The sequence below is a fragment of the Piliocolobus tephrosceles genome, chromosome 14 (genome assembly GCF_002776525.5).
Source record: "Piliocolobus tephrosceles isolate RC106 chromosome 14, ASM277652v3, whole genome shotgun sequence".
NCBI lineage: Eukaryota > Metazoa > Chordata > Mammalia > Primates > Cercopithecidae > Piliocolobus > Piliocolobus tephrosceles.
In genome coordinates, this window is record NC_045447.1 from 40,418,852 (window position 1) to 40,439,759 (window position 20,908).

General features: G+C 50.1%; 1 protein-coding gene across 1 annotated transcript in view; it reads left to right on the forward strand.

The window, feature by feature from the left end:
- Window positions 1-2,657: 2,657 nt before the first annotated feature.
- Window positions 2,658-20,908, forward strand: part of GABBR2 (gamma-aminobutyric acid type B receptor subunit 2) — a 422,876-nt gene continuing 404,625 nt past the window's right edge. Inside the window, exon 1 of the mRNA XM_023202917.2 lies at window positions 2,658-3,435. Within this exon, the coding sequence (XP_023058685.1) occupies window positions 3,115-3,435 (321 nt within the window). The 5' untranslated portion in view covers window positions 2,658-3,114. The remainder of the gene's footprint in view (window positions 3,436-20,908) is intronic.

The following is a 20,908-nucleotide window of genomic DNA, read 5'->3' on the forward strand; positions in this document are numbered from 1 at the left end:
TGCTCTACCACATTGGCGGTTACATTGTTCCTTGAACATGCCAGGCACACTCCTGTCTCGGAGCCTCTGCCCTTGCTGTTCCTCTGCATGGAACACTATTCACCTATCTTTCTTACTTACCTTCTTTATGTCTTTGCTGAGGAGTCACCTTAGTGTGTCTTTCCCTGACCTCCCTATTTCAAATTGCAGCCCCACTCTGCCAGTCTCAATCCTCTTTCCTGCTTTTTTGTTCACCATAGCACTTTTCATAAATGGGCATACTAACATATCTTCTTCGTCCTATTTATTGTCTCTTTCTCCACTAGAATGTCAGTTCTACAAGGGCAGGGATTTTGGTCTGTTTTTTTTCCTTCCTATGTCTTCAGCTGCTGTGACACTGCCTAGATAGTATGCCCTTCAAAACACTGGTCAAAGGAATGAATGATTAGTATAAAGCAAGAGGCTGGACCCCAGCTCTGGAGGAACATGCATTCTAGGCTGGTGACTGAGGCAGGAACTCAGACTCAGGAAGCACAGCAAGGACCCAGTTACCCAAACTGTAATACCAGGCCAGAGTAAGATCCTGGAACCAGAGGGATGCCCAGGCATTAGAAGTGGGCTGTGAGATCAGAGATTGGCCTGGAGCCATGCTGATGGAGAGTGAGATTGGTGCCCCCTGATTCAGGGCAGATCCCAGGTCATGCATCTTGGGGCCAGGTCACCCCACCGTAAAAGCAGACAGAGGGGCTGTAGGGGAGGATGCCAGGCAGGGCCTTCAACCTCTTAGTAAATGTCAGGCAAAGTTACCCAGCTTTCAACTTATTCCCAGATGTAGGTGTCAGTGGACACTCTATATTGGCACAGCTTGCAAGGAGAACACGAATGACTAAAGGAAAGAATGAAAAACAAACAAGCAAACAACAACAACAATAAACAAGTGAAAATGCTCATTCAGAAACCTGAGCTGAGGGTTTGAGGTGCCAGAAGACTATGACTAGAGGATATTTGTGATGTCAAGTGAGACAGCAGTAGAGCGAGTATCTGGGGATTACACTGTCCTCTGGACCATTTCTTTCTCTCCCTCCCTCCCTCCGTCTCTCCCTCCCTCCCTCCCTCCCTTCCTTCCTCCCTCCCTCCCTCCCTTCCTAGAGGAGATGCTCAGGTGACCTCTGTTCATGCAAACCCTCCAGCTTGGGGAAAAGGAAATGCCAAGTGGAGCCAGGAGAGGTGGTGTCTACAGAAGCCTAGAAAGAGAAGTTAGGGCAGGGAGAATTTGGCCTGGTTTCCCTGGCGCTGTCCAAGGTACTTTCTAGTAGTTCTGCTCAGCCTCCACTCTCATCTTCGTGCTTCCTAACAACTCAGCCTGGATTCAGAGCTGCCCTTGCCTCACTCCAGTATAGCTGGTGTGTAGCCATCATCATCATCATCCGGTCCAAATCCCTCACCATATGCCAGAGGGAACCGATGTCCAGAGCAAGTGAGTCAGGGCAGTGCCCCTCCTGGAGAGGAAACTTGCAGTCCCACATCCCTGGCTCCCACTGCACCGTGCACGGAGTTCCTGCTGGCTCTGGGTTCCGGTCCTCCAGTAGCTCTGTGTGCTTCCACTAGATACAGAACCTCTCTGAGCACCAGTGTATTGACCTGTAAAGTAAGGGTGAGTAACACAGTATGCTTACAGGGCGGTTGTGGGGATTACATCGTAATGCGCACAGTAAGTACTCAGCGAAGGTCAAATTCCCATTCTTGTTACAAGGTTGTCAATATCTCCCACAGTCCCTGGTTCAGGCTCAAGTATGTTTTGTGATTTGATGTCCTACTGTGTTCCTCGCATTAATCAGCCCCTGGGACTTTATAGATTAATGACCACGTTTCCCATTCTTGAAGTATGCAGAGGCACAAGGAATCCAAGGTCTTAGGTCAGCTCACTTGGGTACATCTGGCTCGGGACTGCTTTGGCTAAGATTGGCCAGTGCGACCTGAGAGAGACAGGGCCAAGTCCAGGGGAGCGGCCCCGCCCTGGCCTGAGGATAGTGTTCCCACCCCGGGAGACTTCTAGGGCGGAGCCCGTCAAGAATGGGGACGCGGGGAGGTCAAATGCCTGGAGGGTGCGGTAGCGCACGTAAGGTTGGGACCCCAGCTTTGCCTGGGGTTGGCAAAGGGCGGTCGCTCCGTCTGGTGGGGAGGAAAGGGGTATCCTCAGCCAAGGCCCTAAAGGCCGGGCAGCCTGGCACTAACGGGCGTTCGAGCACCTGCAGGCGTCTTCAGCGACCCCCGGGACTCGGTCAGGGGGCTCGTGGGCGCCAGAGCAGAACGGGAGAGCGTAGGCTGCAGATGCTTCTGGGACGCCTTCGTGGAACGTTCGCCTGCCGAGACCTTCCCGGCCAGACCTCCAAGAAGCGGTTCCAAACCACAGTGCAGGTGCTACAGGCAGCGCTCGGCGGAGCGGCGGCGGCCACGGCGTGTGCCAGCGCGCGGTCCCGGTTCCCAGATCGCTGTCCCTGGGCGCTCTGGTGCCTGGAGGTCAGCGGTCCGCGGGCAGCGGCAGCTGGCGCGGCGGAGGGCCGGGGGCGCGTGTGTGCGTGTGCTGGGAAGGTGGCCCTCCCCGCGGCCGCCGCAGCGCCAGCGCCTCCCCCACCCCCTGCGCGCACGGCTCGTCCCCGTCCCTGGAGGCGGCCCGAGCCGCCGCTGAGCAGCCTCGCCTTCGCCTCCCGCGTTTCCTGCCGTCCGCCCTCCCCAGGCCGGGCTCTAGGGGCTGCCGCCTAGCAGCTCCCTGCGGGAGAGCGGTTCAGAGCGCGCACGGGGGCGGGCGGAGGCGGCCCGGTGCGGGGCGGTAGCGTTGGAGAGAGGCGCGCGCGGAGACGCCGGCCCCCCTCTCCGCGTTTGCTCGCTTGCTCCCCGCCTCCCGCACTCCGCTCGCTCCCACCCCTTCCCGGCGTGATTGATCCGTCACGGGCGCCGCCGCTGCCGCCGCCGCCGCGGCCGTTCTGAGCCGAGCCGGAACCCGAGCCCGAGACGGAGCCGGGGCCCGGGCCGGCGCCATTGCGCGGGCGCCGCGGGAAGAGCTTGGCGCGGGGCGGCGGGCCGGGCCAGGCCATGCGGGCCGAGTGAGCCGGCGCCCGCAGCCCGCGGCGCGGCATGGCTTCCCCGCGGAGCTCCGGGCAGCCCGGGCCGCCGCCGCCGCCGCCGCCGCCGCCCGCGCGCCTGCTGCTGCTACTGCTGCTGCCGCTGCTGCTGCCTCTGGCGCCCGGGGCCTGGGGCTGGGCGCGGGGCGCCCCACGGCCGCCGCCCAGCAGCCCGCCGCTCTCCATCATGGGCCTCATGCCGCTCACCAAGGAGGTGGCCAAGGGCAGCATCGGGCGCGGTGTGCTCCCCGCCGTGGAACTGGCCATCGAGCAGATCCGCAACGAGTCACTCCTGCGCCCCTACTTCCTTGACCTGCGGCTCTATGACACCGAGGTGAGTGTCCGGCTGCCCGTGCCGTCGGGGCTTCGGGGGGCAGTGGGGTGGGTGGTTTGGACAGGGGCAACCTCTGGCCTTTGGTCAGAGCCCCGATTGACCGGCCCGCGTCTGCCGAGGGCACAGAGGGCTGGTGCCCAGTGCTCACCCCCCGCGGTCCTGCTGGGCTTGGCTGGCACAGCTGGTAACATTTGCCGAGCACCCCCTCCTCTAGTCTTATGGGTGTATGTGTGTGTGGTGTATGTGTGTGTGGGGAGGGGTGGGGGTGGGATAGAAGACTGGGGTCTCTTTTGACCTGAGAAAAAGTAGAGAAGGTGGGGGCTGGACCCCCAAAGGCCTACATTGACTGCCCCTATCCAGGTCCCGCTCATGGGGCTGCGAGGTGCGACTGGGAGGAACAGGCTCATTGACTGCAAACTGGGCCACCCAGGGCCGGAGGGGCCGCGGGCCTGCTCACAGGCCCCCAGGGAAGCCGAGCCGCGCTTTGAGGTCCGGAAGGCTCCGGAACCCAAGGGGCTTGAGCGTGCAACGTGGCTGAGCGCCTGGTGCGCGCCAGCAGCTCTGAGCCCGCACGGCGCGGGTAGGTGTGGGGCCACCAGCTCTGCAGCGCTTCTGCCTGGACGCGCCCGGCGCTGCCTGTGGCCAGAGCGATTTCAGGAGACCCCAGCCTCGGGTTAGTTGCTCAGAAAGTGCCCTGGCAGTTCTCGTCCCGGAAGTGCAGTGGTGTCTGGCCGCGCCGCTGCTGTTGGCCGGGCGGTTGCAGGCAGTTTCTCCCGGCTCAGGCTTGAAGCATCCTACCTAGTAACCCGAGCACGGACTTGGAGAGCAGTCCTGAGCGGAGCCAGAGAGCCAAGGGCTTTCCATCCCAACACCCCTCCCCACGCCCTCGGTTTGGTTCTGCCTGAAGCCCCAGAGCGGACCTTCACCGCCAGCCCAGGGCTGGAGCGTGCCGAGCGGGTCTGGAGGAGCGATCGCTGGCCGCGCATGGTCGGGTTTGCGAGTTTTTCCAGACTGAGTGAGCCCCTGTGCTCCGGCCGCAGCGTTTGAGACGCGGCCTGAAGGGGGCAGTGATTTCCTGTGCAGTACGCTCGTTTGGCGCCTCTTCCACCGCGCGGAGCGGGGCCGAGGCGCTGGGCTTGACCCTGGCTTCCTGGGACTCTCCAGGCGCTTCTGCTGGAGTCCAGGTGCAGAACCCTTTTGTGGGGAGGGTCGTGCTACCGCTCTGGTGGTGCAATCTGGGCTTCCCCTCCTCCTTGGTCGGACCCTGTGTATGTCCCCAGAGAAAGAGCAGAATCTAGATTGTATCTTATTCCCTGCCTCCCACGCTTCACCGGTGAACCAGCTTGCTCTGCGCTGTAAATAAAAGGTGAAGGAACCGGTGGCAGTTGGCAGCGGTGCGCACAGGCTGCTGCAGGCGGAGAGGCGTCCTTTGCCCGGGAGGATGCAAACTGGCTGGCTGTGCAGGGCTAACCCGGTGTGAAATCATTTCCGAATGACATTCTTGTCGCCCTCGTCTTTGCCCGAGCATCTCAAGTTCTGTGGGGGTACTTGTCTGGCACACATAAATGGAGAGAGCAATGCAGTTACACGGAGGCATATCTTCTTGACAGTTTCTCTGTTGCTACCGCACATATTCTTCTGGAGGGGTCACTGCAAAGCCGGTCTTTTGGGGACAAACACATTTTTAGATAGGGCAGCCCTGCTTGCATCATCACCAAGTATTGTCAGCTGCATAATGTTTTCATCATCAGTTTCTTCCCTTTAGAAAGCTGCCCTGAAAGAGATTTCATACTGGCCTGTTTGTGGCAGCAAAGAGATGGGTGCTTCGTTTCAGGGTGTGGGTTGAAGCCTTTAGATTTTATTTTTCAAGTGTGTCTTGATGACTTTCTGAGTGAGAGGACCCAAAGTCAAGAGGATGAGGCAGTCAGAAGACTCTTCAATTCGTGGGAATATTTAGAAAACAGTGGGAAGGAAGGCAGAAGATAATTTCAGCTTGTGCTAACAGAGAAGTGTCTCTAGCCTTTTGAAGGGGTCCAGAGTCAGGGCTTTGGGGTAGGTGAAGCCTGGGTTTTAGTGAGAAACTAGTTACTTTCCACCCTGGATGACCTTGAGCTGGGTATTTAATCTCTCTAAGCCTAGGTGGGAATATTATGTGTACTCTGCAGGTGACACGCAGCTTAAGGAAGATAACAAGCCAGGGTAGAAGATGCTCTGGCATGCTGTAAGCACTAAATAAATGTTTCCTGCCTCCCTTCCTCCTCTTCCTCCACCTTTTTTTTTTTTTTTTTGAGATGGAGTTTTGCTCTTGTTGTCCAGGCGGGAGTGCATTGGCGTGATCTTGGCTCACTGCAACCTCCACCTCCTGGGGTCAAGTGATTCTCCTACCTCAGCCTCCTGTGTAGCTGGGATTACAGGCATGTGCCACCATGCCCACCTAATTTTGTATTTTTAGTAGAGATGGGGTTTCTCCATGTTGGTCAGGCTGGTCTCGAACTCCTGACCGCAGCTGATCTGCCCGCCTCTGCCTCCCAAAGTGCTGGGATTACAGGCATGAGCCACCGTGCCCAGACTCCTTCCTTCATTTTTATTTCCTGTGAATTCACAAGTGGCCTTGTCTTAAAAGTAGAGGTGCTTTCTCCCTGAGCCAGAGTGAAGGAAGGATCAGTCTAGATAATTTTCAGCAAAATCCAGAGCAATCTAAAGAATGTTTGTGGCCAGTGTTAGAGTGTTTAGGGTCTAGTTTATTCAGATTGACTGTCTTTGTGGACACTGCCTAATTATTTGCAGGCTGTGTCACATTGTTTGTAGATTTGAACACAGGGTGGATGAGTGAACAGATTTGGGCTGGATTTGCTGACATTTGCTGTCAATCAGTGGCCTGAATGGCCAGTGACTATGGGCACCAGTATGGACTTTTATCCATATGGTCTGCAGAGAGATGGAGATTTAGCAAGGAATGGGTTAATCTGGTCACTGGGGACAATCTGTCTCAATAAAGGAGCCTCCTACACCCAGATTGACTCTCTTCTGTAAGTAGAATAGTGGTAGATTTTCAAAACCCCACTCAATGCCATGTGTTTTGGTAAAAATGAAACAGCCAAACAGAATACCTGTCTATCAGAACGTCTGCTTCTCTGGTGTAACACCAAATGGCTTCAGCAAATATTTGTGTATATATTCCAATGAGGATTTGAACAAGCAAGACAATGGAAAATACAGATAAAAGAAAGTACCAGAAACTATGTAGAAACATAGAAGTTACTATACCAAGAACCTGGGCTAAATTTGTTATTGCATTGAGTATTATATTTTAGCTCTGAGCTTCCTGGCAGTCAAGGTAAAAAGGTAAATATACCATATTACTTAATGTTTGATCTAAAAACTCTGAGAGAAAATGCCTTTTTTTTAATTTGAGAGAGTTGGGGGGTCTCATTCTCTTTCCCAAGTGAGACTGCAGTGGTACATCATAGCTCACTGCAGCCTTGAACTCCTGGGTTCAAGTGATCTTCCTGTCTTCCTGTCTCCATGTGGTTGTTCCTTATTCTTTGGTAGCCACACTAATAAAATAAAATAATAGCCAAGGAATGAGTTAAAGATAATGCCTTTTTTTCCCAATTTGATTAACATTCATTGTGGAAAAGCTGAAAATTACAGAGAAGCATGAAGAAAAATAATTGCCCATAATCCATCTATACAAAAATAATAACATCTAATAATTAGCATCATTCCCTTCCAGTTGTCATTTTTTACTATTTTATGTATCATACTCCATATGCTCTTTTATGTTTTTTTTTTTCCTTCAGTTAATGTTGTATCATGGGTTTTCCCCCATGTCCTCAAATCCTCCTTGTAAAGATGATTTTTGGTGGCTATATACTACTCTATCCTGTGGGTGTACCATACGTATTTAATCATTCCCCTATTGTTGGACCTATATGTTTTCCCACATGTTACTATCTTAAATCATTCAATAATAAACTTAGAGAAAGTTCAGGGAGCCAAGAAGCCCAGTCTAGGGGTGAAACTGTCAGAAAGACCACCCTGATGCCAAGATCTAATGTAGAAATCCCAGTGATTGGTTAGCTTGTCTTTTTTCTTGAGTGGCTTTGCCAAAGATCTTTCCCCTTATTCACCATGCTTTAGAAAGGATTTAAAGGACTGTTGAATTGAGGCTGTGCTTCCCAAAAAGGTCTAAGTACAGCTCAGCAGGTGTTTACTGAGCACGTACTGGAGCTGTTGATGCTGCAGAAAAGTGTAAAACATAGCCCTGGGTTTGAGAGAGACAGCTGGTGAATAGAGAACAGGGCAAGAATGTATTCATCATTTCTAATGCAAGGTAGAAAATGATAGTGGAGATGGTTGCATAATTCTGTGAATATACTGAAAGCCATGGAATTATATATATATATAAAACATCACCCCTTTAAAGTGTATAAGATAATTAAATCTCAGTACAGGTTTAACTGTATTAAATCTCAATATAGTTAATTAAATCTCAGTACAATAAAATATAATTTTTTTATTTTATTAAAAAATAAACTTTTTTAATTTTATTAAAAAATAAAAAGATAGGCTGAGTGTGGTGGCTCATGCCTGTAATCCCAGCATTTTTGGGGGGCTGAGGTGAGAGGATTGCTTGAGGCCAAGGAGTTCAAGACCAGCCTGGGCAACATAGGGAGACCCTGTCTCTACATAAAATAAAAAATTAGCCTGACATGGTGATATGCGCCTGTGATCCCAGCTACAAGGGAGGTTGAGGCAGGAGGATTGCTAGAACCTAGGAGGTAAGGGCTACAGTGAGCTGTGATTGTGCTGCTGCACTCTAGCCTGGGCAACAGAGCAAGACTCTGTCTCAAAAATAAAACAAAATAAAATTTAAAAATTTTAAAAAGAACGTGAGCAATTTCAGATTCAGGCTTACATCTTCTTTGCAGCTGCACCCCCACTGTTTAGTACTCTTGTTGCAAATGACAGAAACCCAACTTTAACAGGTTCATATAACTGAAAAAACCTAAGGTGTGCTGTATGCAGGCATGGCCAAATCCAGGGGCTCAAATGATGTCTTTAAAAATGTCTTCCTCTCTGCCTCTTGGCTTTGATTTCTTCTGTGTTGGCTTCACTCTCAGGCAGCCTCTCCCCATGTGGTGGCACAGATGGCCTCTAGAAGCTGCAGGTTTACACACTTCCAGTTTAGAAACTCCAGTAAGAAGAGTGTTGCTTTCTCAACTGTTTTAGCAAAAGTCTCCAGCTTATATTTCATTGGCTTGAATTGGGTCATGTGTTTCTCCACGAACAAGTCACATGACCCTGACGAGCCAGGCCTAGAACTTCTGCCCTCCTTTCACGATGAGAGAGGAGGTGAGGTCAGCTTCACCCAACCACCTGAACACAGAGTGGGGGAGAGGTGATTCCTCCAAGGAAATCAGAGGCCATTAAGGGTTTGTATGCTAGTGAGTCTGATCACAAATAGCCACAAAGGCAGGCAGCTGGGGAGTGCTAAATTGAAGAAAGAAACAATAGAAGCCAGGGGCATCAAGAGAAAGGGAAGATCATATAGGTCCAGAGAGGCCTCCTGGAGAAGATAAGCCTGGAAGAGTGAATATAAAGTTGACAGAGAGGGGCAGAGGCTCTGGGAAACAGTCATTGGATACCAGGAAGGGTCTCCAAGATCAAAAATGGAAGCAAAAAAGTGTGCAGTGTGTTTGGAGAGCACTGATGTTTTCACCCAAATGCAGGGTTTGTAGAGGGAAAGGTAGCTGGTGCTGGGTGTGGACAGCTTTGAATGCTATGTCAAGAAGGTTTAATCCGGAGGTTTAATATGTCAAGACTTTAATCTGGAGCTGCAAGGAGCCGTGTGATGTCTTTGAACAGGGGTGTGAATCCTATCAAGGCTGGTGGGCATGAAGAGGCTGGACCGGAGACAGAATGAGCCTGGAGTCAGAGGGACTGGGAAGTTACTGTAACAGTTGAAGGGAGTGGTGATGGGGCCTGAATGGAGACAGGGAGGCAGGAGGGGCAACAGAGAGGGAACCAATGTCTGGGGAAGGGGTGTGTGTCATTGGCAGAACAGTCACTGGAATTAGATGCACCGTAGGGGAACAAGGAGAGAGGGTCCCCCTGCAGGGGGTGAGGCCACGTGCTCACCTCACACCTATCCAATGAGCCCTGGACCTAGGGTCAGGAGAACTGGGTTTGTTTCCTCGTTTGGGCACCACTCATCTGCTTGGTGACCTTGGTGAGGTCTGTTTGCCTCGGTTTCTTCATCGATGAAATGGGGCTGATATACCAACTGCCTTATCAGGTGCATAAGGGACAAATGAGATGATCCAGGTAACATAATCCAATCAATGCTCGGTACACTGCGAGTGCTCAGGAAATATCGCTGTTCTGTTGTTCCCATTGTTATTCTTTCCGTACAGTCTGGGGATCATTGTGCTGACCTCCCAGGACTGTGACAAGGAATAAGTGTAATGGGTGGGGCAGCTCAAAGCCCAAAGTAAATACAGAGCAGTGTGACGGGTCCCTTGTTTTCTGGTGCTGTGTTGCAGAGAAGGCATGCTGGCAGAAGAGGGTGCAGACACCAAGGCCCTTATTCATGTGTGTCTCCCAGCGTGTCTTTCCTTCTGCCTGTGTCATAGCTGTGTTTGTCGCTTTCTCCCCTACTGGCTGGCAGCTCTTGAGGGTAGGGTCAGTCTCATCCCTCAGGACCTTATGGGGCTTAATGAGCAGCCTGCATGAGTAAATGGTGAGGAGCTAAACTGGAGGTGCATCTATTCGAGTCTGCTTTCTGAGTTAACACCCCCTGGGATGGTTGGTCTGTCTCTTCCCCAGGATCTTCCTCCCTCATTTAAGGACTGAGGTGGTGCTACATATCAGGGCTAAGCGAACTGCTGAGCTGTAGCTGCCCTCTGCATGTGCCTACCAGCACCAACCCCCGAGCTCCCCAATATGAGGGCAATATGAGCACCCCAGAAATTCCTCAGACCCAGCCAGGCATCCATGGACATACCTTCTCTGTCCCCAAATTCCTTTTTAAAGAATGAGTTGGGGTGGTGGGTGGAACTAATACACTAAGGGCCTGTTTAGTGTTTGGTATTGGGCTAAGAATGTTAGCATGCTAACTTTATCTTTAAAGGGACCTTCTTTTCATATTTGGCTTTCCCTCCCTGTGGGCAGAGTAACATCAACTTCTTCATACAGAAATCTGAGATCTCAGCAGGGAAATTGGCAAGCTGGAAGTGCAAGATAACAATGCAACAGGGGTACTAAAGAGACAGTATCTAGGATATATGTCTTTTGTTAGTTAGGGTAGATGAAGCTGTGCTGCATTAACAAACAAATCCTGAAATCTCCATTGCTTAACACAGTAAGATTATTCATTGTCCACAGAAAGTCCAGTGTACGTCAGAGGTCGTCCTGAGTGGCTGTTCTCCACTGGGTGGACACTTGTCATTTGGGGTCCTTCAGGAAGGAAATGCCAAGATAGACTTGCAAGCATAAGAGATCTTGGAAGCCATCCCTGTGAAAGATAAGAATAGGTAGGGAAATGCTGTCCATGACGCTGTTCTGACACCTGTGGAAGGAGAGCCAGAAGGAAGGAGAGTTGGGTAGGAAGAGCTCCAGAGCCAAGATTGCCCATTACAGGACTTTCCTATCAGACACAGTGAGCCAGGCTCTAGAATCCCCACCCAACTCAGTGATTGGCTGAGGTCCGCCGTGGGCGATTTTGCTCTTAGCTTGAAGGCTGTAGTAGGTCTTAAAGGTGCTGCAGCTGATGACCATTAGCTGATTGTATCTCCTCCTGTAGGTTCTCTCTTCAAAGGAGGGTGGGGCCTACCTAGTTGGCTGCCACAGACACTGCCTGTTTCTTCTACAGTGCCCTACTACTTACTACACCTGGCCCTATTCTAGGCTCTGGGATACAGAGATGGATGAAACACAGATCCTGCCCTTGAGGAGCTCACTGTTCAACAGGTGGTCAAGATAGACAAAAACAATTACACGTGGCATAGCCCAGCCACAGGAGGGGTTAGCAGAGGATGTGGGGGAAGGGAAGGCATTTCCCTTCTCCAGGCACCTGGTTGGTTATCCTCCATGTTGTTGGGGAGTAAAATGTAAGTGACTTCTTATCTCTAACGTTTTTTGTTACTTATTTTGGTTTTAGGAAGGTGAGGAAATTAAATGGCATGGTTTGCCCAGTGAGCAGCTGCATTCTGTCTATTACTTTCTTTTCTTCTTCTTCTCTAGCGTTATGTAACAGTGCACAGTGAGGCTGGTGAAATGCCTTCCTGTCTGTACCTGGCTTTCCAGGGATACACAGAGGAGCCAGGCTGAAACCGTGGGTGTATGAGCCCCAGAGAGGGTCAGCATCTGGGTTTGGGGCTGGGTTAGTTGCTGAGACCACAGGGAAGTCTTTGCTGTTCTCTGTGAATTGCAGCACTAATCGAGGATCCCTGCTCCACCGTTAGCACCAAAAGGGCAGGCACTGGGTGTGTCTGGCTCCTCTGTGGTCCCCCTAGGCACTATATCAGGGCCAGGCACAGAGCAGGAGCTCAATAAATATTTATCGAACAAATAGATCTAAAAGCCTGGATTCCAGCTCTCCAGTTCTAAGAGGATTAATGGGCAGAGTTTTAACAAATGGAGGAAGTGCTTTGTATGCCAAGCCGTGTGGGGGTGAGCTTTCTGCTTGCTCTTTATTCATTCTTTCGCGTTCTTATTTAGTGCTTTTGGGGGCTGTGTAGTTGTGGTGTAAAAAGGGGAAAGGGTGCTTGGATGTTCCAATAGAAGATTTTGTGCAAAGCTGATGTCATTCTCTTCTCCTCTGACAAATACATGCAGCATCCTCCAAGGTACATCAAAACCTAGGAAATAAATACTTTCCAGCTTCTGAGAAGCATTATGGTTTTAGGAGGTCAGTTTATTGGAGCAGTACACTAACCAGTGGACGGAGGACTTAGGAAACATGTTCTGATATCTCACTCTCGCCTCCAGAGAGCATGAGACTGGGCTCTGGTCCTAGTAGAAATTGTAGGAATGAAGCCAGTTCATCAGCCTTGGTGAGTCAGGTGGTCCAGTGCAGATCTGGGTATAGTGAGAAAAGATATTCTCTGGAATCCCCTAATAGCAAGGCTTCTTCCAGGCTCCCTGCTCCTGGGCCAGAAGCTTCTGCTCTTTATTCTTCTATGGTGGCCAGGATGACTCAGGAACTGGGTATGTTCAGCTTGAAAGGGACCGTCTCCCTGATGGTGACAGAATAGGTCTGGACCCCAAACTAGATAACCAAGTTTGTTAGAATTGTGAGTAAAAGCCGGGCGCAGTGGCTCATGCCTGTAATCCCAGCACTTTGGGAGGCCGAGGTGTGTGAATCACGAGGTTAGGAGTTCGAGACCAGCCTAACAACATGAGAAATCCCATCTCTACTAAAAATACAAAAATTAGCCGGGTGTGGTGGCGCGCACCTGTAATCCCAGCTACTCAGGAGGCTGAGGCAGGAAAATCACTTGAACCTGGGAGGTAGAGGTTGCAGTGAGCCGAGATCATACCACTGCTCTCCAGCCTGGGTGACAGAGCGAGACTCTGTCTCAAAATAATAATAATAATGAAAAATTAAAGAAAAGAATTGTGAGTAAAGTAAGAGTACATTGGTTATGAGCTGGGATTTAAGAGTCTGAAAATTCTTGGCTGTGTGAATGAACATTGAACACTTTTTTGGGCTGATTGGGGCATTCTTTTGCCAATTTTCTACTTTTCTGATTTTTTTAGAGTAGTCCACATTGCTGGAAGGATGAAGTGTCATTGTCATCTAGAAAATTAGTGGTAGATCCAAAGTGTTGAGTGAGTGGACTCATCTGTCTTCATCAATGCCCATGTTCCACAGCTGCTGGCGGAAGCAGACCCCCCCCCCCCCCACCCCTTCTCCTGCCATTTGGCAAGGACATCATCAGTCACTGTTCAGAAAAAATGTAGCCAAAGAAGGACTTTGTGGAGTGATGCATTATTGCTACTCTCATGGTGTAGGGTCAGGAGGTGGCACAGAGAAAAATGGTATTTTCACACTCTTCTTATGATCTACTTGACTTTGTTCAGAGAAAACTGATTTTGAAAGCAATGGCCATGCTTATGATAATCATCACTATATTATCCAAATCGTCTTGTTTCTAGAACTACCATTCACTGAAGCCTTTCTGAAAAATGCCCAGAATTATTTCAGGGATGTAACTGGCTGATGGGGACCCACATGCTCGCTCTGGGGCAGATGACCAGAGCCTGTGCGAATGCCCCCACCAGGTTCAGCTGAAAGAGTGTCTTGGCTTTGATGGGAGAGTCAGCTTGGTTGTCACTCCACAAAGCATCCTCTGGAGCCCAACTAACCTTCAGAGGTCCTTCCTGGACTCTAGGAATTCTAGAAACTGGGAAGCCTGTGGAGAGCTTCTAAATCTCATGGTCATAAACAAAGGAAAAGGAAATGGGAACATTTAGTTGCAGGTGGGTAGATGAAGAAAAAGAAACTAGAACAACAGTAGCTCACCTTTATCCAGTGCTTACCATATGTCAGCACCTATGTCAGTGCTTTGCAGCATTCATTCATTTAGTCTTCACTACAGTCCTATGAGGTCCTTACTCTTATTGTCTGCATTTTACAGATGAGGCTTAGAGAGCTTATGTGACTTATTTAACATCACAACAACCAGGTGTGGAGCTGGGACTTGAATCTGGGTGGTCTGACTTTGATCTCTATAGCTTACGCTCTGAGTAAACCAACATCTTCGTATAGTTATTCCCCTCCCATAAAAGCAAGCGGCAAGTTTTTTTTCCTCTAATAAAAGCAAGCGGCAATGCTTTTTTTTTTTTTTTTTTTTTTTTTTTTTTTGCTTGCAAATTTCACCCCCAACTGCTTGCCTCTCTCTGGGATTCAGCCCCACCCTCTCCCATTTCTCTGTCCACCCACTCAGTCATACACAGCCAACCCTGCACTCTCTACTCACTTTAAGTGTGTCTGTCTACACACCTGACTCACACAGATCTGCTCTCTATCCCCTGGCACCTGGAGAACTTGTCACTTCCAGAACTTGTCACCTTCGGTTGTGTTTACTCAGGGTGGCAGTGTTTATGTCTGGGTGTGCCTCCTGATAGACTCGGATCATCTCAAGGTTAATAGTGGTGCTTCTTTTATGAATTTAGGCTATACTTGCTAAGCACCTACTTGGTGCCAGGCTCTGGGTTTGTTACACAGCATATGGAGATAACTCCAAAATAGCTGTGCTTTCAAAGGCACATGGGGGAGGAGGCCCAGGGATCGTTACCATGAAGCATGAGGAGTGTGATGGTGTGGGTGGGCACCCCCGGGTAGAGAAGACAATTAAGACCAGTGACCCAGCAATCCAGTCCAGCGGCCTCCCAGCTTGATACCGTGCAGGGACTCACCATTGTTCTCGGGATGGGAACACAGTTTCTCCCACAGCCTTGCAGGCCCTCTGGAGTCTGCCCTGCCCACTCCCAGCATTGCTGCTGAGCACTCTCCCTCTCTTCCTTAGGCCCAGTCACATGGTCCTTTCTGTGGCTTGGGTGAGTGTGCTCCTTCCTGCACAGGACTTTTGCATGAGCTGTTACTGTGGCCTGGAATGCTCTTGCCACCTTTCTTCGTCCTTTAAATCCTAGATCAGGTGTGCATTCTCTGTCCTCCCCGATTAGGCAAAATCCCCTATCATGTTTTCTCTAAGAACCATGAACTTTCTTTTCTAGTGCTTATCATAGCCACAAGTTAACTTTTGTTGGATTATTTGATCCCTATTGGTCTCCCTCCTGCTCCACAAGGGGACTGTGAACCCCATGAGTGCAAGAACTGGTTTGTTTTGGCTCACCGTAATGTCCAGCACACTTTCTAGCACATAGTAGGTGCTCGGTAACTATTTGGAGACTGAGTGACGGCTGGAGGATTCTGAGGCCAATCTTGACGTTTATAAATGGCATGCTAGTTTTTTTTTTCAGTGCCTGTGGGGTGTGGGGGAGACAGCTGGATGCTGTAGAAAGACATTGCGCATCAGTCAGCCTGTGTGTGCATGCTGACACTGCCTGTCCCCTGAGCCCCAGTGTCCTTGACCATAAGATGGGATGATATTCTCTCAGAGAGTTATTTTGAGGGTTGACTTGGAGCATTCATGTAAAACATTGAGCACAGAGATCCACACTGAGTAGATTTTATACTAAGTTTTCACTGTTATCATTTTATTATAATGCATATGACAATGTGAAATGCTATGTAGTTGCATAAAAACTGGTTCTTATTTCAGTGGGGGATTGTGCGTTTGAGGCCAGTGAAGAAGCTGTGGTCTGTGTCTGAGCTTCATTGAATAGGGTTTTTAAGTTAGGGGGTGTTTTTAAGCCCCATCCATTTCTGGAAGGATTTGCGGTGCACTGAAAGCTCAGTGGTGAACCCTCCACTGGCCCTTGGGGCCGGTGTCCCCAGTGAAGTCTTTATAACTCTGCTTTATAATCACTACTTGTCATTGTCCACTGCCCCACCAGGCTATGAGCTGGGCCAGCCCATGAGGACAGGCACAGCATCTGTTTGCTGTCTGCTGTGCCCCAAAGCCCAGGACAGAGCCTGCAGGTCCTCCAGAATATTTGTGAGTAAATGAAGGTCTCTGTGTCTGGAGCACCCAGCACGGCCCGTGGCACATTACAAATGCATTTCGCGTGAGTGGTGCTAAACACAAGGTAAAATAGAACAATTTTGGATACAAATCACAACTGGGCCCCTAAGTGGAACAGAGAGAGAAGATGTTATCAGGCATCTGGTGAGGAATGGATTGTTCCAGTTGAACACTGGATTTGAAGGCAGGACAGAGATGCTCCGACGTTCCTGTGTGATGAGGACACAGTTCCTTTTAGGCTCCAGAGACAAATCTTTTAGGTTAGAGGTAGGGCGGTTCAGTGGAAAGAGCTCTGGATTCTCCATGGGTGACCCAATGCCGACACTCTCTAATGGATGACCTTGAGCTAATCATTTAACTTCTCTGCACCTTAGTTTTATCACCTATAAGATGAGAATAGTAAGGTCTGCTCTGCTTTTTCATAGAGTTATTGTAGAGATCAGAGAAAGAGAGAGAGAGGAAGGGAGAGATATAAGAATGTGAAAGGACTTTAGGAAGCCGTAAAGTGGTGCAGATATAAAATATGCCTGAAACCAAACACAAAGAGTAATTAGTTCTGGGTCATTCTCTCAGGACCATTGGATATTTCCAATAACAACTTTATAGAAGACACAGCGATGTCATTCATGTGAGTGATTCATTTAACCCCTGAATAAAGGAGGACACAATATTAGATTATAACACTCTGAAAGCAGTTCTTCAGGGGACTGACGTTTTGTGACCCTAGCAGGCTGTCTTACTGAAGAATCTAGAACAAGAGGTAGTTAACATGTTTCCTTTCAACTGTTAAATGCCTTCAAAAGCCAGTCATCTGTTTTTGGCAGGTGTCAGGCCCAAGGCCATCCACCACCAGGGTATTGATCAGGGGGTCTCAGGGCAGAAACTTGGAGGCATGAAGGTTAGTGAGGGCTGTCTTCTGTAAGCATCAATTTGGGATCCTGGCCATCAGTGGGGGCCTAGACCTCAAATCATCGGGGGTTGCTAGTTGGGTGGCTGGGGGAGAGCCTAGCCCACCAGCTTAAAATATGAAATACCCAGACTGGGCCAGTCCACTACAGCCCAGGAGTGGGCGGCTGGAATGCCAGTGTGCTGGGCTGTTTTCATTTTCTCCAGAAAGAGCTTTGACTTCTCCAAGCAGATGTACAAGTATTTGGTGGAGATCTCAGGGTTCTGGGCCAGGCAGTGTGGAAATGTTGAGTCTGGCTTAAGAGTTTGGGGGCAACAGTTGCTAGCTGGCTACCTCCTCCTCAAAAGGAGAGCAGCCAGGCTCCTGTGGACACTGGGGTTTTAACCACCAGATTGGCTTTGACCTGGCTGCTCAGAATTATCTGTGTGCTGTGGCCTGGAAGGCCCTAATTCCAACTTTGTGTCTACAATGGAGAAAACAAAATGACAGGGACAGGTCCTTATTGAATCCCTACTATGCGCTGGGCACTGATGTGGTTGCTTTCATATGCGCACCTGGCTAGTGGCAAGGTGTAGTAGAAAGAGCTTAAAACTTGTGAGCTGGAGAAGCCCAGGGTCAGCTCTAAGCTCTGGTCTGGCTCTGTATTCAGATGACATTCTAAAGCCCCTCCCCTTAGGAAGCTTTAAAGTCACTGAGGATCAATGGCCACTTTGTCTAAGGAACAGGGGGTTCCTCTGGGAGGGAAAGGAATAAAGGTGACTCTTGGCCTCTGGGGTTGAAATTGTTAGGATGTAGTGGGGCCTGCTGGAAGGAAAGGCAAAATGATCTGCAAGGGAGACCTTGCTTTGAATGGGGGCCAGAGCATGGGCTGCTGAGGGCAAGGCTAGTTTAGAGATATAGCTGATACTGGAGCCCCCTGCTACCACCTGACATCATGGAGGGGCCTGGGGATGGTGTCTGTGTGGATCAGTGCACGTGGAAAGTGCTCAGTGCCTGGGACTGAAACCTGCAGTTTCTGTTTTGGCCCTGAGTGGGTGGCCCTGGAAAAGGAGGCCTGTGTCCCAAGATTGGCCTCCTCAGGGGGTCAGGGCCTCATCCTGGTTTCAGAGGAGACCTCAGGCTTCTGAAGAGGCCATGGCAGCAAGGCAGACCTGAAGGGAGCCAAGGGTGGCAGCCAGGCCTGGCTTAGAGGCTGGGATTGAGGAACCTTGAGGTGTCCGGGTGAGGAAGACTCGCTGATCTATCAACATAGGCCACGCCGGGGGTCGAGGGAGAACTGGGCCAAGTGTTGCTGAGAGAAAGCCCAGACTGCCCTACCCCCATCTCTTCTTTGAGCATTCCAAGGAATATGTCATTTGTATCGACCTGGTAAAGTCTGAAGGGCGGTTGATGTCTCATTTAGTTCTTATAAAATGGTTCTTCTGTTACTAGGGCGTTACTGAATGATGCATTTGGAAGAAGTAGTCAACTCTAGCACTGCACAGCATTTGTAATTCTCATTGTTTAATTGTTGGTATTATTTTAACAATTAAACAACAAGAGAAGAATTCTTCTCCTTAGTCCCGTTCATACCTGGGGAAACTGCAGCTCTGCATTGTAAGCTGGGGTGAGGCAGCGAGTCTAAGTCAGCCTGACTCTGAGCCCAGTGCCCTTGGGCTCACAAGGCATGCTACAGTCCAGCCAGATGGGGTCTGTGGTCCTGCTCTCTTGTTTGGGGTCCCAGGATCCAGCCAGACTCCCCGGAGTCACCTATCATGGCTGTTCCCGAAGGCCCTTAGGCCAAGCCCTGGAGAGAGTGGAAGGTTATAGTTGGTGAGCTGTATGTGTAGACACTGTTAGCTTCATGGACAAGAATACACTTTCTATTTCATCCTCCTAAGCACCTCAAGAAAGACTCTAAAGGTGGCCCAGGGAGGCGCTCAGACTGGCTGGCTGTTGGGTGGACTAATATCCACAGCTTGCCACACAGGGGAGGCGACCTCATGCTGGACACTGAGTTCCATTCAGGAGCAAGCTCAGGGCACTCGCCTCCTGCCAGGATCCAAACTTGACTTGGGTGTGACCTCTGCCCTTAGGGAGCTCACAGGACAATGCAGGCCACTCACATGCAAGCAAGTGACCCTGGTAAGAACACTTACTAGCTGTGTTAGTTCTGGGCAAGCCACTTTATCTCCCTGTGCCTCAGTGTTCTTCTCTGTACAATGGGGTAATAATAATAGTACCTGCTTCAGAGGACAGCTACCAAAACTGATAGTTATCAGTGACTGCTGAAGACTTCAACCACTGCCTGATACATAGTAAACGCCATAATAGTGTCAAATACAAAAATGCTCTGAGGAAGATTTGAAGATCCTCTTAGCAGAGGCTCCGGTAAGAACTCCAGCAGCACAAAGAGGAGGGGGTGAATTGAATTCTCACAGGGTGGAACCTGGAAGGGCCTTTCACCGCAAGCGACCTTTGAGCTGGCCTTGAAGGACAGGAGGTAGAAGATGTGGGAAGAACCCTGTGGTAGGAGGAAATTGTGTGAGCAAAGCTTGGAAGGTAGGACTTCGAGGGGATAATGCTGAGCCATTCAGATGTGGCCAGCACATAGGTGACTGACTGCAAGAGACACTGTGGACAGAGAGCTGAAAGGCCTGGGAAACAGTCACCTTTGGGCCCGCAGTGTCTGAAAGCACATTTTTTAATCAATCAGTGCTCGCCAAGGGCCTCCGCAAGGTCCTGGCTTTTAGCCTTGCTGTCAGCAGAGTTTCCTGTTGGCCAAAGCTGGAGAACACACCCCTAGTCACCTGAGAGCTGGGCAAGGTCACCTCCAGGGACATTGCAAGGACTAGGGCACAGGGGAAGAAAGGTGGATTAGGCTGACTTGGAGTTAAACCCTGGCTTTGTCAGTTCCTGGGGTTGACAAGCTCTGTAACTCATCGAGCCTGTCATTCCCCTTGTGCAACAGGGAGATGAGTTTACCTGCCTTGCAGGGTTTGTCCGTGAGGCTAGGGTGAGAGTATGTATTCCCAAACACCGCAGCTGGAGCTAGGCACTCCACGGATGCCTGATAACACTGAATGGGAATGGGACCCATCCTTGTTTGACATCACTTAGATTTGGGAGTGAGTCTGCCCTGAGATCATTCTAATTTTAACAATCGAAAAATGACTCAGGGTCTTGAAGAAGGCCCACGAGGGATTTTTAAAGCTTACTCTAAGTTGGGTCTGTAGGTGGACATAGATGCAATCAGCTTTACGTTTCTCTTAATGGCGTTCTTGATGAAGGGAAGCAGTGAGTAGCAGTGATCTGTGCTGGTATAACTGTCGTGGAACTCAGCAGCGACAGGCCAGGTTGGCAGGCCTGGCTGTGCAGTCACAGTGCAGAAGACTGGTGCTGACTTCCCCAGGCTGTCCCTCGGGCTGATGGGCGGCCAGTCTGGGTGCAGAGGAAGTTGTCCTTTTGACACAGGTGCACACACAGTGTTGGTCCCTAAGACCTGTCTCTGTTGGAATGTGGCAGGATATCTGGCCTGGGTTGGGTTTCTCCTTTATTCCCTGATGGGCTACGTCCTGGGTTTGGACAGCAGCGCTCCGGGGGCCACTGTCATTCTGGATTCTAGGGATTAATCAGCCCCTCTTGAGAGGATCACCGTCTTGGTTCCCAGCTGGGATGCAGAATGGCTTTCCTTCTGAGACCGGCCAGGTTCCAGCGCTTGCTACTTCCTCCTTGGGCAGAGAAGGGTGGGCTATTCCTTCTCTACACATTTGGATGGAAGAGATTCTGAACAGAGCAATACAGTGGTTTTCTCACAACCACTGATAAAGAAGCTGATGTATAAAGATGAAATTGGATTTTTACCAAAAATAAATCAGTTTTAGGTGTTTAGCAAAGCAGCTGTCATGGCTTTGTGGGAGCCCAAGGCAAA